The following is a 16210-nucleotide window of genomic DNA, read 5'->3' as shown; positions in this document are numbered from 1 at the left end:
GGAGCTTGTAGATTTACTTCTTCTTCAACAGTAAGGCCAACCTTTCATGTCTTATCAGAAATAAAGGGAACAATATTTACTACAAGCCTGAACCATGAAGACGGAGCAGCGAGACACCAAAGCCATCTGACAGTGGCAATCTCAAATTAATAGCCTAGTTCCAGCCCCTCACAAACTGTAAAGGCTTCCTCCTTGTCCTGGGTTGGGGTTGAGCTGCAGTCCCCACAGTAGTAAGAGTTTTTGTGGAAGGATGAACACCAGCTGATCCTCATCCTCTGAAAATCTATACTTTAGCACCTAGCACTGTTTTGGGTGGCCCAAGAAGGCAGAGCTGCTTTGAATCTGTATTTTGACTGGACACCCTCAGCTTCTCTTAAAAATTAAATGGAGGCAGGCCTGGGTGCTGGTAGCACCCAGAGCTACTTGCTGGGGCTACCTACTCCTTCTGAAGAAATATCTCTGCAGGCAGTAATTGCACAGCTTAATTCTTCTAGACTAAACCACTTCAGATTTATGCCAGTGAAGAGCAAACGTTGTTTGTAAGTCATTTAATTGTGTTACTGTCTCTCAACTTTATCAGACGCTGCTGAGGCGGAGAGGGCTGTGTGCAGTCCTGTGGGATGCTCTGGAGAGCTCCCAGGCTCGTTCTAAATGCCCACAGCTCAGAGTCCCCAGTGCTGCTTTTTCCAGACTCATAACAAACTACTAATTTAACAGGTTCAAATGGTATATTTGTCTCAATCCGGGATCTATGTTGAAGGCTGCATCTCTCACAAATTCACAACCTTGACTGCAGAACCATTAACTAGTACACACTTAGGTGTAAACCTGGTTTATTATATTCTTTGGTTAAATATTGTCTCTACACCCTTTCAGAGCATTGTAAGAACAAAGATAAATGATATTTTATAGAAAGACTGAAAACACATCTTTTGTTTTTTCAGTGCAAAGACTGAATTTACATTGTTTGTGTGCTATTATAAATTCTTATAATTAGGCCAGGCTTATAAAAAGGTAGGGCTTTTGTTGTTGTTGTTTGTTTGTTTTGAAAAATAGATTCCCCTGGGCTAGCCAACATCACTGTCCTGGGATCCAGACCCACAAGTCTCTTGATAAAAGTTGCTCGGCACATGGTCAGAAGTCGGATCAGCTCATCATGTCCAGACTGCACGGTTCGGGGCTGCCATCACTGCGCAGGGCCTCTGCCACATCTCTTCTGAAAACGGAGAGGTTCTGGGTGAACCTGTGGAAAGAGTAAGAAACGGCTGAGGGCAGTGGCAAGGCTGAGGCTGTGTGAAGCTCTGGTGGCGGAGTTCAGGACCCTGGAGACGGCCCTAGGTCCTGGCTGAGCTCCTTCCTCCCATTTCACCGACCACTACTGCTCTGCCAGCAGCAGGCCCTCCTCCTTCCCCTCCCGGAAAACAAGGGTTACCAGCAAATATGTATTTGAACCATGAAGCACTGACCATTTCGAGGGGTGCATTCTGTGGTTATACTATTTAAAAATTATTTTTAAAAGTCAAATTACATTATAGATGGTAAGGAATATAAAGAAAAGAACAAAAGCTTATGTGCCTGGCACTGGTTGAGTTTACATATAAATTCATTTAATCATCACATGTCTTCTCCAAAGTAGGTGTCAGTATCCTCATTTGCAGATAAGGAAACCAAACTAAGTGCTTCAAAAAGAGGGGGCACTGGGTAAGACTACCTGGGTTCAAATCCTGGCTCCATCACTTCTAAGCTGGGTGATCTCTTGTCTTGGTGCCCCACATGACTAGCTAGCTTACGGGATTGTGGGAAGTGAGAATTTACTGAGTCAAGTGAGATGATGCCTGTAAGTGCTCAACATCCTGCCTGGCACATGGAAAACACCCAGTCCTTGCTAGCTAGTACTCTCACTAAACGAGAGCTTGTCTGACACCATTTCACAGAGCGGCTCAGGAGGCAGTACTCAAATTCCCAAGCCTCAGGTGAAGCAATTTCCCCCCGAGGCATGTAGGGAAGGGTCCCTCTTCCTTCACGAAGTCTCTTCTCCTGCTAGCCCTGGAGGCTGCCCCTTTTTGCCTGACAGAGGATCTTGGCTCGGAACAAGCAGTCAAGGGAACATGTCCACAGAGCCCATCCGACTTGGCCTTGTATTACCAAAGCCCAGGTTTTGGCTTGTGGCTATCGGGATGATTACTAATATGCATTTCAAACGGTGCAGTGTTTGAATGCTACCACTTTTATAAACGGATGAGGGAAGTTTTTTTTTTTTTTTTCCCTGAAAACATTTTCTCTCTCCATCATTCATTATGCCTGTCTCTTCCACTAGAAGCTCCGTGAGGGCAAAAACCTGGAACAATTAGTTCCTCAGTGGTATCCCCAGTGCCTGGCACATAGCAGATTCTTAATAAAATTTTATGAACTAAATGAATGAATGAATGAATGAATTCAGGCATAGGTGATAAGTTTGGGTTCCTCATCAAGATCTCACTGGCAACTTACCTGTCTCTGTTCTTGCAAAACCAACCACTTTTAAAGGTCAGACAGAGGAACGAACTACTTACTGTGCATCATATGTCCTGGGTACCACGTTTACTATATTCTGTCATTTAAAGGTCACAATCAATTATCATCATCTCTGTTTTACTGGTGAGAAAACTGAGGATCAGAGAACTTGACTGCCTTACTCACTGCCACACAGCCTATAAAGGGCAGGGATAAAATTTAAATTGGAGTCTGTCTGACCTCAAAGCCTATGCTTGTTCAAATGCCAGGAGGCCTTTCTTTGTCCTTCATAGTAGATCTAAACTTTCCTTCTTTTAACCTTTTCAATTAGTTATTTTTTTTCTCTCCCTCCTGTTGGATTATAAACTGCTTAACGGCAAAGGCTGCATTTTATTCATCTCTGCATCCTCTATAGCAGGGGTCCCCAACCCCTGGGCCGCGGGCGACTGAAGCTTCGTCTGCCGATCCCCATCGCTCATCCCCATTATCGCCACTGCTCGCATTACCACCTGAACCGCCCCCCGCCCTGCCCCCCGGAAAAATTGTCTTCCAAGAAACTGGTCCCTGGTGCCAAAAAGGTTGCGGACCGCTGCTCTACAGTGCCTAGTGTGATGCTTGGAAGAGAGCAACTACCCAGTCATATTTACTGGCTGGAACTAAATTGAGTCTAGGATTACAAGGTGTAATAGAAAAGCCACATCAGTATGTGAGCTGTGTTAAGCGCAATCCCGGAACGTCCACCTACCCCAGAGATGCTAAACTATGGGGCGCTGCTTACCTGTCTCTGTTCTTGACAGACAGGTTCTGCTCCACTCCTTCCATTAGGTTCCTGAAGCACTGGGCAAGGACCTCCTGCTTGGGGAGAGGTTGGCTGTTTATCAGACTTGCCCTCAGTTCACTGAAATACTGTTGGGAGACAGAACAAGTGTCAGAACTCTGGCTCCAAACTGGGGCCTGAGGAGAGCTGTAGGGGAGGGCTAGACCACCTCCAAAGTGCTCAGGGCTCCTAACTCTCAAAGGGGCTTTGGTCCAGGTCCCCTCTGAACTTTAAGCCTTTAGAGAAAACCAAAGCAACAGAGACATTCCTGAGTATAAACTGTATTATCCCTTCTCATAAAAATCTCTTCCTATAGTTGCTTTATTGTCACGGAACAATTTAGGCTGATGGAGTCCTCGCCTCCTCTGTGGGGGACCAAGCACATAAAGGTCTTCCTGAGTCTCATCAACAATAGTCACAGAAAGGCTGAAAGAGGAAGGACCTCTTAGGCTGAGGGGGAGAACTGAACTAAAAATGCCCAAGGAGCACTTTGGGCGACCAAGTCCAGGGTCCCTCCTCAGGCCTCTTCGTCTTCGGTGGCTTCAGTGAACTACCCCTCAAATGACCCCAGGCTCTGTTCCAAGGCCGTGTCCTCCTGAGTTAGGATGGGTCTGTTCTGCTGAGGTGGGGTACTACAGGGACTTGCTTAGGTCTGGGAGAGCTTTCTGGCACTAAGAAAAACACCTGTCACACCTGGTCACAAAGAACTGCACAGCCCTTTCTTCTCTGCTGATGTCTGTGGGCTTTTGCACACACAAACTCTTATGCTAAAAGCAGCTCCTATTCATTGGAAACAGCCTAATTTCAGCACAAAGACAACATTCTGCCAGTCATGTGTTTATCCTTCCAAGCCCAAACAGCATGATATTTAATTTCCATCATACATTAAAACAGCTCACATCAAAAACACACATAATTAATATGTAGTCAGACTAATACTTAAATACTATATATCAGAGGCATTACACTTAAACCACAATGTCTTCCCGAACAAGACTGGGAATGCACAAAACTACTTATTTTTCCCTTTTATAATGATGCAGTGACTCACACCAAATAGAAAATTATTAGTTTTTCATCCCAAACCATGAAATATTGCCTCCATCAGTAAAGTATAATATTGTGATGTCATAAGCTTTTTCTAAACACTGAATTTGCCCTTATTCCCTCTCAATCATTTTAAAAGAACTGCTCTCTTTTATAGAGCTTGGATTTAAATCACAATAACACTGAGGGAAGATGAATGACAGTGCTACTGAATGTGGCTAAAATTGGATACTTCAGCACAGGTGAATGATGAGACAGCTCTTCCCTTTTTGATATATTTTCTTCTTCTATTAGTTTCCTTCCAAGGCTGGGATTTCAGTTTGAATTTTAATGTATGCGGCTGCCTCTAATCTCACTGTCTTTTTCCCCAGTACTCTCTTATTGTATAGACAATTCATTCTCCCCAGCAGTAATGTACTGTTCCTACTGACTGCTGGGGAGACAGGGGTGGGTTCAAGGGGAAGCTGGAGAAGTTGGGAGGCAGCCCAGAGTGGTGCGTGCACTTAAGGACTGGAGACTCGTGCTCCGGATGAAGGGTGCTGCCTCTGTGTTTGGCCCTGAGGGGCTACTGCTACCACTGAGGGCAGTGGGGATCCCACAAAGGAAAGGAGGCCTAGGAAGGGGCAAAAGGGGTTGTTGCCCACAGTCTCCTGGAACAGGGAAGGGAGTGAGGGTGAGCTGGAAGCACTGCTGAGCAAACCACCTGTCCAGTGCAGGGCTCCAGGTGCCAGAAAAGCTAGTGTGAGGCCTCTACTTAACTGAAGGAGATCTGAGGCCTCTGGGGAAGGGCCTTCTGGGGGAATACGGCCTTGTCGCGGGTGCTCAAGGTCCCAGCTCGAGCTCGGCTGGCTTCCCTGTCTTTGTCACGGCTTGGCCTGGTGTACAGCTGCTCCCTCTTCCCAGTGGTCGCCTCCTGTGGACCTTCCTGCAACTGCACTCACCTTCCCGTTGAGCAGGATGAGCCCCAGGAGAGGCCTGGATACTGACCACTGGTTCCGACAGTCTTCAAAGACAATGGTATTCATGAGGCCAGACATCATCTAGAAGACAGAGTCACATGAGACACTGATGCCCTGGCTCAGAGTTCCCCCCAATCCCAGGCCTTCTATGTGCTCACCTTCTATCCCCACATCTTGCCACCAGACATGAAGGTGCTTCCTAGACAAAAAAACAGCTTTGACTCTGGAAGCCTATGATGCTGCCGTAGGAACTCTTGGCAAAGACTCTCAGCTCCCTGAGGAAGAGTTCCCACCACCAAAACCTTTGGTGAGAACCTTCTGGGTGGGCAGAAGTCAGAGGCCACAGAGCCTCTCAACCCTGATGTGCTTTCCTCTATACTAGGTCACCAGGCAAAAGCCCAGCTCACCTTTCTTTCTGCCTCTCATTTCACCAAAGACGTCAAGCTATGGAGGGGCAATATCTCTCCATGACTCCTGTCAGACAAGAGGGAGAAATGGGGCACATGCCAGGTAACCCTGGAAGTCACGTTTCCTGCTGGCTCAGGCTGTTAAAGTCTTCTCATTCATTCCTCATACACTAATTCACTCATTTACTCACTTCACTCCTACATTTCATACTCATCCATTTTCTTAAGTTCCAATTCTGCAAGACACCTGGGAGGCGGTAAGAGAACACAGGCATCTACCACAACCTCCATCCTTGAGGAGCTAAAGACTCCCTGGGGCAGACTACTCCGCACAGAGATAACAGGCACTAGGCTGGGCTAAGTTGCTGTGGGCATGCAGTGGAAAGAGGGATGCTTCTGGGTCCCTGAGAATCAGGGAAGGCTCCACAGAGAAGGTCATGTTTACGGAGTTCACCATAAATGTGTTCTAAGCAGAGACAGGAGCAAAAAAGGAGGTTGGGAAAGAACACAGTGGGTTCTACAGTGGTGAGGAATGCAGTGTGGCAGAAGAGAGGCGGGCCAGAAGCAAAACCCCAGTGTAGGCTGGAAGACCGCGATGAAGAATCTGGCAGTGGGAGCCAATGATGGGTTTGCAGCAAAAGAGAGACATGCTCAGATTTGTACTTAAGAAAGCTCTCTCTGGGGACATTTGGAACGTGTACTGTGCAGGTGACAGTCAAGGAGGGAGACCAGAGATGAGGCTGCTACAACAGTCCAGGCAAAGAGCAGTGAAGCAAGCAAGCTGTGGCCATCCATATGGAGCTGATGCTACAGTTTCTGCTTCTTGGACTCTTTACCTCCCATCTCTAGCCCTTCCTGTTTTCACCGCTTCAGAGCTCCTTTCCTCTAAGGAGGGCAGGGGAAAATGGCAATTATGTGGCAAAGTCTACTACACACACCGCCCTGACTAGGCTTTGGTGACATTTGGCTTTGTCCTCTGGCATTTTTGCAATCCAATTTACCCTGTGTTCTCAGGCAAGTCACTGAACCTTTCTCTCTGTGTCTCAGTTTCATTAGCTATAAAGAGGGAAATGATAACCCAGTACAAGGAAGCTCAGAGAATCAAATGAGACGGTGGATATAAAAAGTGCTTCAAAAAGTGTTATAAACATTTAAGGTATATAAAAGCAACAGTAATGCGCTTAAACATCTGCCAATTCACACATCATCATCATCCTAACAGTTAGGCTGGTTGCAAATGAAATCTGCCAATACACATTTACTGTATGTCCAGTGTCTCTGGGGAGAAACTAGGTCTTAAGCCTGGCATGTTGAACATCATTTGCAGATCACATGTTTCCATGTACAATTTAACAAGCCACCCAAAGTCATAGAGCCACAAATTAAATTAGTCTGACAAGCAAAACTAACAGATCCACGGAGACAGCCTAAAATATTATGGGTTTCACAATCTGAAGGCAGAATGGATATTTTAATGGAAAAGATTAAAGTTAGAGGCACCAAAGTCCTCCACTAACTGACAAAGCATGCTGAAGTGACGTGCCAATTACTTTATACGGTCCTCTCGTGGATTCATTTGTCTGAATGCATGTATTTATGTCTGTAATAAGTAAGAGGATGTTTGAATAAAATACTTTTCTAAAAATAAAGTTGGCTAAAATGGATGATTTTTTTTTCTCTTTTACTCTTCCAGAAAAATGGAAATTAGTGAGAAAATCCGCTCAAAGGGTACTGACGTGGCAACTCATTTCCAGAGTTCTTATTTCTAATACTCCTAGAGGATATGGGGAAACAGTTCAATCAGTGTGGCAAGCCCCTTTGGAGAAAGCCCCCCCCCCCGCCATATGGAAGAATACTGGATGAAATGCCTAAGTACAGAATCCTGTTGCAGGGAATGTGAAACCTCTGGTGGTTATCGATGCGAACATGTCAAGACTGAAAGGAGAGAGCCCTTGGCAACTCTGCAGTGGCCCACCCCAGCCTGCACTGAGTCACAAAGCGCCATCAGCGTTCAGTATAAGGAATGCTGCATGAGAGCGGTCCCCACTCCCCCAACCTCTGCTCACTTCCTGCACTGTTACAGGCATGGCTGGAATGGCCATTTCAAATTTGCCCAACCCAGGCTACAGTTTCCAGAGCCTACGTCCAAAAAACACACACATTATCCACTGTATTATCCTAAGCAGTTATTCTGCCCAACCAGGGAATGGACCACTTGGGAAGGGGAGTCATGAGGCTTAGTCCACTTAGGAAAACCAGACACCACACTGTCTCAGGTGGTGCTTCCTTGTTCTCCTTCCTCCTTCCCAAAGGGCTTTGGCATGAGTTTGTAGAAAATTTCTCTCAGTGAAGCAAAACCAACATGGTTTGACAGGGACAGACTTTGGAGACAGGCAGAACTAAGGCCAAATCTGACCCTGCCACTTACGTAACCTGGGATGCTGGGCAAGTTGTTTCGCTTCTCTGAGCCTTTATTTCTTTACATATAAAATGAAGGATTATGGCAACTACTTTGAAGGGCTGCTGTGAGGACTGACTTCTTCCACAGGCACTCAAATCATTACCAGCGTTCCTTTACTCCAACTATGGTTACCCTGCCTGATCTGGCCCAGTGGAATCTCATGGCTCCAGGAAGCACCCCATTTCATGTCTTGCTTATGGACAGATAAACGAGATTATATTCTCACTATCAGCTACCCTCATTGGGAGTTGCAATAAGCAAACAAACAAACAAGCAAAAAAACCCTAAAATAGAAAACAGTCCAAAAATCAGTCCTATTTGGTCTGGCACACGTATTAGTATGGATTTTGAATGACAGTGTTTCTGTTGTTCTGAAATCTTGTCATCTTCTAAATAAAACATGAAGCTACGCTACAAATATCTGATCTGGAAAAATAAGACAAAGCAATGTTGTGCTACATGGATCTCTGTTTGCTCCTCAGCTCCTCTCCTATGTTTCTACCCTAAAATGGCATGTAAAGCACAAGCACAAAGCACAGTGGACTTTCCTACTCAAATGTGCTGGGTCACTCTTCCCCTACAGCAAGGTGGTAACTACATGCTCTCACTTCAGATGCTTCCTGTTCTATCTTCTGCCTGTGTAGAATAGGCAAAGATGTGGTTTGTGCTGGATGCTTTACTGCTACACGGTGAGTATGTACTCTTTCTAAGGAGGCTGGAGGCTCAATGGGTCTAGAAGCTGAGTGGAGAAGGATGGCTGGAGAGGTGTGGCTTGAGTGCGTACAGGGTGATGACTGCAATGGGGTGGGGTCAGGAGACTGGTCTGCAAACTTCTGCGGGGCTGGGACCATGGGGGACTTTTCTCTGTATCCCTAGTGCCTAGTATGGCATCTGGCACCGATCAGAGGCTCAGGAAATAGCTAATGGATGACAGAATGAATAAATGAATAAATGAATGAATGAATAAATGAATGAATGGGAAAGGATGAGTGAAATATCAACTAAAGTATAAAGAGCTAAAGAGCTGAAAGGGGACTGTACAGAAAACAGAGAAGTTCTGGCCTCAGTCTATGGCTAAAACCTGAAATGGGTAAATATGTAAATTAATACATTGTTCATTTCCAAGGATCTTGCTTTTGTGTGCAGAGCCTGAGAACTCTGCTAAGCCACTGTTGCCTCTCTAGCCAGCAGCTGCCGGGAAGAGCTCTCTAGGGCCTTTCAGGTCACCAAGCCAAAGGCTGAGGCACCATCTTTTCTAATGACAAGCACTTCCACCTAAGAGTAAGCTGTGCCTGATGAGTTTTCTCACTGCCCAGCAGGAAAAGACACGCTTACGGAGAGCCCTTGGGTGCTCAGCACTCTGTTAGGCACACACTGTCTGTAACTCTCAGCTAACCCTGAGGTAGATATCATCCCCATTTCATAGACTAGGGATCTGAAGTCCTGAGCAAGTCAGTCACTTGCTCAAGGCATCACAGCTATCAGCTACCACCATGTGAAGTGGAACCAGGACATGTGCACAGGTCCGCCTGAGTCCGGAGGCTGTTGCCTGCCACCCTCAGGCTGCCTGTGGGTGAGGACCAGGACTGCCGCAGTGGTGGTCGCGGCAGTGTGTCTGGCCCCCACTGTAGACTTCTAGCGGATTCATGGCGTGAAAGGAAAGGCTCGTTTCTGGGCGTGGCTCATTCTTCCACCTTCAGTGAGCCTCCCAGCTATGCTGCCCATGTGTATCTCCTCTGTTCGGCCACTCTGCCACCTGATCAAGAGTCGGGCAGCTACTGAAATCCCTGTGATTGGAATCCAGGGCAGAGGTTCCTGGTGAGTTCGCAGCAGACCTTCTTGCCTCCCACCTAGAGCTTTTATAAATTTGGTTAACATATTTTCAGCCTCTCAAGATGAACAGCAGTAGACATAATTAATAGATTGTCTCTGGAACATGGTCCAATGAACCACTGGTTTCCCTCCCACCAAAAGTATATGGCAATTTGAATTAACATCATAGAAAACATTAGTAAATTAAGCTAATTTTCTTCGAGTTACAATACTCCCTATAAAGTGAGCACTTTTCATTGTTAATGTTCTTCGAACATATTGATTAATAAAACTAAAAAATATTCCACAAAGTCTAAGAAATAGGTGAAAAAAAATTCAAACTCCTCCCTCCTGCTCCCCATCTGATTCAGAAAGAAAACTGAAGCTGAAGTGATGATATGAACTCTGATGTATGGGGATCAAATCCTTAACATGTTTAGGGAACTTCAGGTCTTCCCTCTCTATCCTGGCCTCTTTGCTCAGGGCTGAATGACCTTTTAGTTACACTGCAACTTTGCCCCCTGTTGACCAGGGAAATGGAAAATGGGAATGGGGCAAGAGCAATCTGTCTTCTCCAAAAGGTGGTGGAAGGAGGGGCTGAGAAGGAGGCTTTGGTTTATATAAAAGAAGGATGGACCAAAGAAGAGATGAGAGACCAAAGACAAAGCGTCCCTGTACCTAGGTCCAGACAGAGGTGGGGATAGGAGGACAAAGCAAAGATGATCAGGGCTGTGCCCAAGAGGGTGTGTCTGTGGAATGGGGTGCCTTAATCTGCTTGGTGGGGGCCCTTAATGAGAAGAGGGGGTAGGATACACAATTATATGTACTGCTGACCAAGCTAGATTGCCTGTGATTTTGATGCAATGAGTTGCTGATGTTTTGAGAACAACCGATAAATGCACCAAACACTTGAGAGATGCTTCTGAGTCTCAAGAACCCTCTGGCACCTGTAACTGGCTTTTCAGAAGGCCAGTTAGGAGAGGAGGAGGAAGGCTGGCCCTAGCAACAGCAATAAAAACAACAAAACAAAAACGATAGTGTAGTAGAACCTGAAAAAGCGGAGAAACCTTCTACCCATCTCCACAGCAATTTCTCCAGAGCCCCATGCCCTGGTTGAAGATCTACGATCTGGAAGAATCTGAATGCTGCCAAAGGAGGAAAAGCTTCCAGATTTTCAGTGCTTGTGGAAGTAAGCGAGTTGCTGTCATTACCAAGCGCTGTTCTTAGGCCATGTGCATAGCAGATATTGAAATGTGATCCTCCTCAAATTAGATACTGGTCATCTTTAGGGAAAAGGAATCAATTGTTTCTTTGTCTGCTGTCTAGCAACATGATATTAGTGGAATGTTATGAAAAATGAAAGTAATGGACAGATAAGCAAATATTTTTCTGCCTGGACTAAGCCCCACCACCTAAGTTATACTAAATCTTTTAATATCTGTACATATTAAGCACATTCCTAAGTTCTCATAGTGTCTTTGCAGTCTCATAACAGAAGCAACTATTTAGCACTTTAAATGAAAAAAAAAATCAAATGAAATGCATGAGGCGAGCCTCTTTTTAGAAGAAACAAGATTGCAATCAATTACAGGTGACCCATTCTCCTCTGAAAAATCATTTGGGAGTCCTGCCTCTTGGCCTTTGTACAATGCTAACTTTGCTTTAAAGAAAAACCAAAAAACAAAAAACGGCAAAAAAACTTCTTACCCATAAAGGTACTGCAGGACTGGTTAACTCAGCTGGCTTTGGTCATATATTAGCATTGCACGGTTCCACATCTAAACTAAGGGCACCTTCCTCTTCCACCCACTCCTTACAAAAAGTTAAGGGAGAAAAAGTTTTCCTCCAAGTGATAAATTGCCTAGAATATTTAAAAACCCTTCCATCCACTGTAAAATCTAAGGAAATACACAACCTAGTTTTGCTGTTGTTTCAATTTTCTCCATTACCAACATTACCCCTAGTTCTCAAAACATTCATTTTAATCATAGTTTATTGGGGAAAGAATTACCTGCCAGTCTCATAGCTTATCATAAAGAAGATAAAGTTGGAATGAAACTTCAGAATTAATTAATTGAGAGTACTGCATGTGATGTGTCTATTCTGAATGTTACAGTGCACATCACAATGAAAACAGTTTTATTTTCCATGGCTGAAATAAATTACAATAAATAATTCATTTCAATGGCAGAGATGTACTGGAAAGCAGTAGCAACAAAATTGACTGCACTACACTGTGAGTCTCATTCTTGAATCTTCATTATCCACTTGAAACTTTTTACGAGTAGTAACTCATATTTCAAGTGGCTGCACATCTCATAAAGCAGCTTGCTGCATTAAAAGAAAACCAGAAAACCTGGGGCACTGGGAGGCTGAAGGATTTGCCACTCAGCACTATTTGGGAAACTCTTTCTCACTCTTCTCTGGCCAACAACAAACGGAACAGTTTTCGATTTGATGTAAAAATTAACCATCCCTTGTCAAAAACATTACCTAAATTTCCTCTAGGTAGGAATGTTGGCAAAACTTGTATGTAAAGGAATGGCTTTCAACTCCAAAGCCATTTTCCTCTCATTTTTTTCAAGTGATACTGTTATTTGTAGTTCATGGTATACTGCCCAAATGACTGCCATTACAATCAGGTTCTAGAACCTCAAATGTCCTACACTAGCCTCTGGGGGTCCCCAAATTAGAAAATGTGTGTAAGCTCAAGAGAGACTAACAAAGGCATATGTGCTACGTTTTCTGTCTAAAAAAATCAGCCTATCTACACAGGATAGCTAATATTTAACTTGAATCTTAAAAGACACATATAGCATCACTGGGAAAGGATACACTAGGAAGAGAAAATAAAATGAGAAAAGGCACAGGGGACAGGGCTTGGCATATGTGAGGAATAATCAGCCTCTGTATAGGAGGCTTTTGAGAGAGACCTTCTTTTGAGTGGAAAGGAGTAGAGCTGAGGGTGAGGAGAAAACTGGGCTGAGTCCAGGCTATAAAAGGTCTTTCAGGTCAGGCTGAATGCAGAAATGAGTTTGGACCAGTACACAAAGGGTAGCCTTCAAAGGACTTCCGAATAATGATGAAACCTGTGATTCAGAACAAAACTTATGGGAAACTGCAGAATGGCAATGACGGGTAGGTACTGGAGGCAAGGCAACATGTTTAGGTACCACTGCACAAGTCCAGAGGAGAAACGATGAGGGCCTCCGCAAGGCTGTGGTAGCAGAGACAGAGAGAAATGGTCAGAATCCTTGACTGCGTATCCCATTTTCTTCCCAGTTAAAGAAATCTTTCGAAGAACTACAACCTGATACTGAAGCTACAGGTAAGTTCAGAGCTTTAAGAACATGGCCTCAACTTCAAGACTGCCAATGAGAGAAGGGGCTGGACGCTAGGCGGCCCCAGCAGTGCTGCACGTGGCGGAGGGCGGCTGCCGTCTAGCAGGCCCACAGTCCCACAGTGAGCTCGGGGGATAAGGAGCAGTGAAATGAACCCCACCCAGTGTACATATACATGCATGACAGAGACGACTACAAGCACATGTTTATATTAAATATTCAGTGATAAAGTAAACTCTAACTGAGGCCATTCAAAATCAAGGAAGGGAGCGGGAAACAGCATGCTACTTTATTGAACAGTCATCACAACATTTCCCAATGAATATCATATTTCACAACAGAACAACATAAGGCATAATGGCATGAGGGCATCTCATGCGGTCCTCAGAGCAGAGTGCAATGAATATTGTATTTCATAATAAACATATTATCCTTACAGTAGGAGGTTCAAAGTTTCATTGCCTATCATCTGTCACTATATTCTCCCTGACTTCCCGAAGGGATTTGGTTAGATGGACCTAAAAATCTTCATAACCAACAGAGGAGGATTATTTTACTTATCATGTTCGAATGATTTTGTGTGAGGAGAAAAAAAAATTTTTTGGAAAATTCACTCAGCCCTCAGAAGCACTTTCCATTAAAGATCAGTCTCGAGTTTAACGTTTAAACCACAGAGGATGGCATGCTGCCTTTCAGATTTGAGCGTTTTTATTTATAGTTGTCTAAATGGCATAGAGAGAGTGCTGGCCAAGCGGTTGGGGAGATGATTCAAACATGTTCCTGAGATTTGGAAGCTCTTTCACCCTAATCATTACATAGGGAGCCTAAGGAATGATAGTGACTGAAAGTGCTGGGAATAGAACCTCGTTCCTTGATTTATTCAGACTTTACTGCCACCTACTTTGTGCCAGGCTCTGTGTTAGACCCTGAGGACATACCGATGAATGAGGCACAGTCCCAGCCCTCAAAGAACTCAAGTAGGGGAGGCAGTACACTGTTTACATGACAACACACTCTAGCAAGTGCCACAAACAGAAGCCTGCACAGGAGGCTCTGAGAGACCACAAGAGGCTGACTAACTCTGCCTAGGTGTGGGGGGCAGGCAGGGAAGGCTTCACAGGTGCCACCTGGATCTGTTGCAGAGAACAAGCAAAGTCTGACAGGTAGTAAGGTAGGAAGAGGAGCAAGCAGGTGCCAAGGTTTGGAGAAGTGTCTGGGGAATGACGAGCAGCTCTGTGGGACCTGAGAGGGTGCGTGGGGAGCGGTGGTGGTGGAGGAGGCTGATTAGGTAGGCAGAGGCCCCGTCTTGTGACGGGCCTGCTTCTGCGTGCTAGGGAACGTGGGCTTTATCTTGGAGGAAATGGGGTACCATTTTAGTTGGATGACTTCTTTTGGGCAGTGGCGTGGAAGGGCGAACGACTGGTATAACCATTCTCCACAGGGTCTGACCCTTTAGGAGGCTGAGCCAACTGAGTTCTCCCAAGAAGATGCAGCTTTTTTCCTGTTTCTAGGATTCGGAGGCCGTAGACACAGAAGGTTACTTGCTTGGCTCCTGTGCCTCAGTCAGGACATATCTCGGGCCCTGTCTTGCTGGCTCTGTTGCCAGTACCCTGAGAAATGGCACTGCCATTACTTCCCTTGGCCCACAGCACATAACTTAATAGTGTCCTCTGTCAGGAATGGTTCTCTTTGTCAGGAAGCTTTTTATTGATGTTCAACCTTCATTTTCCCTTTCTTAATATTATCCCATTATGCCAATACTCCATTGTGCCATGCTAAGTAATTCCCTTTCCTCCTTGGCGTTTACATCTTCCAAGTATTTATAGACTTATCAAATGCCCCATTTAGTTGTCACTTAGGCAGGCTATACATATTTAGCTTCTTTAATCTGGCCCCATAAGCCAGCCCTTCCATTCTCCTAAATCACTTGAGTTATTGTTCTCCAGGTTTCTGTCAATTTGTTTCCAGCCTCTCAGTGATGCAGGGGGCTCAGGAGAAAGACGGGGTTGGGGAGGGAGGGCTTGCTCCTTCTGTGGGATAAGAAGAGGCCGTCATTTGCTGAGGGTGGAACTTCTCTCTTAAAGTACAGATTCCAAAACAGGCCAGGCCGCTAGAGAAGCTCTAAAGCCCTCTTGTTATCTACTTGTTTCACCTGCACACATTTCAAGTCAATAATATTCTATTATCAACTCTTACGTGCTAGGTGCACACACGTAACACATCCGTGATGAGTACCTACTATGTGTCAGGTACTGTGCTAGGGACTTCTCCTTCTTTCTTTTCTCCTTCCCTCTTCATTTTTTAGACTTATTCTTTGCTCAAAGAATTACTGAATTCCTACTATGTGTCAGGCACTGTGGTATAGAATTGAATAAAATGTGGTCCCTGTGGCCTAAAAGAGCTCATGCAGCCTAAGTACTTATTAATCTCTTATTGCTCACCCATCAAGTTGTTTCCTTCCAATCTTAAGGGTCTCAGAGAAATCATCCCTAAATGCACTTAACTCTAATTGACGCTTTTAGTTCCCTGAGTGGAACTTCTTTGTCCCATCTAAAATGAGACGCCACATTAAGTATGGACATTAACACAGAGCTCTTGCTTAGTGTTTTCTTTCTGGTGGGTCTCTTTGGGGCCTAAGAGATTTCTCTTCAGGCCTTGAGCTTCCCATTGCTCCTTCTTAGCATTCTATGTTCACATGACCTCAACTAAACATGCACTTGAATGTTTTTCTTTTCCATGATACCAATGTTCCAAGTTATGGGGTAACTGGCTGAGGGAGTGATGGAATGGGAGACATCTAGGTCTTGGCTAGTCTTGGAGAGTCTGGGCATGAGACCACAGGAGGGAGTAGTTCAGCCACCTGATCCCAGGGG

General features: G+C 45.0%; 1 protein-coding gene across 1 annotated transcript in view; it reads right to left on the bottom strand.

The window, feature by feature from the left end:
- Window positions 1-958: 958 nt before the first annotated feature.
- Window positions 959-16210, bottom strand: part of RANBP17 (RAN binding protein 17) — a 307370-nt gene continuing 292118 nt past the window's right edge. Inside the window, exons 26-28 of the mRNA XM_061188467.1 lie at window positions 5299-5397; window positions 3272-3399; window positions 959-1243 (exon numbers count right to left, since the gene is read on the bottom strand). Of these exons, the coding sequence (XP_061044450.1) occupies window positions 1147-1243; window positions 3272-3399; window positions 5299-5397 (324 nt within the window). The 3' untranslated portion in view covers window positions 959-1146. The remainder of the gene's footprint in view (window positions 1244-3271; window positions 3400-5298; window positions 5398-16210) is intronic.

The sequence above is a fragment of the Eubalaena glacialis genome, chromosome 4 (assembly GCF_028564815.1).
Source record: "Eubalaena glacialis isolate mEubGla1 chromosome 4, mEubGla1.1.hap2.+ XY, whole genome shotgun sequence".
In the NCBI taxonomy this organism is placed as follows: domain Eukaryota; kingdom Metazoa; phylum Chordata; class Mammalia; order Artiodactyla; family Balaenidae; genus Eubalaena; species Eubalaena glacialis.
The sequence above is the reverse complement of the archived record's forward strand: the minus strand, read 5'-3'. Positions and strand labels throughout refer to the sequence as shown.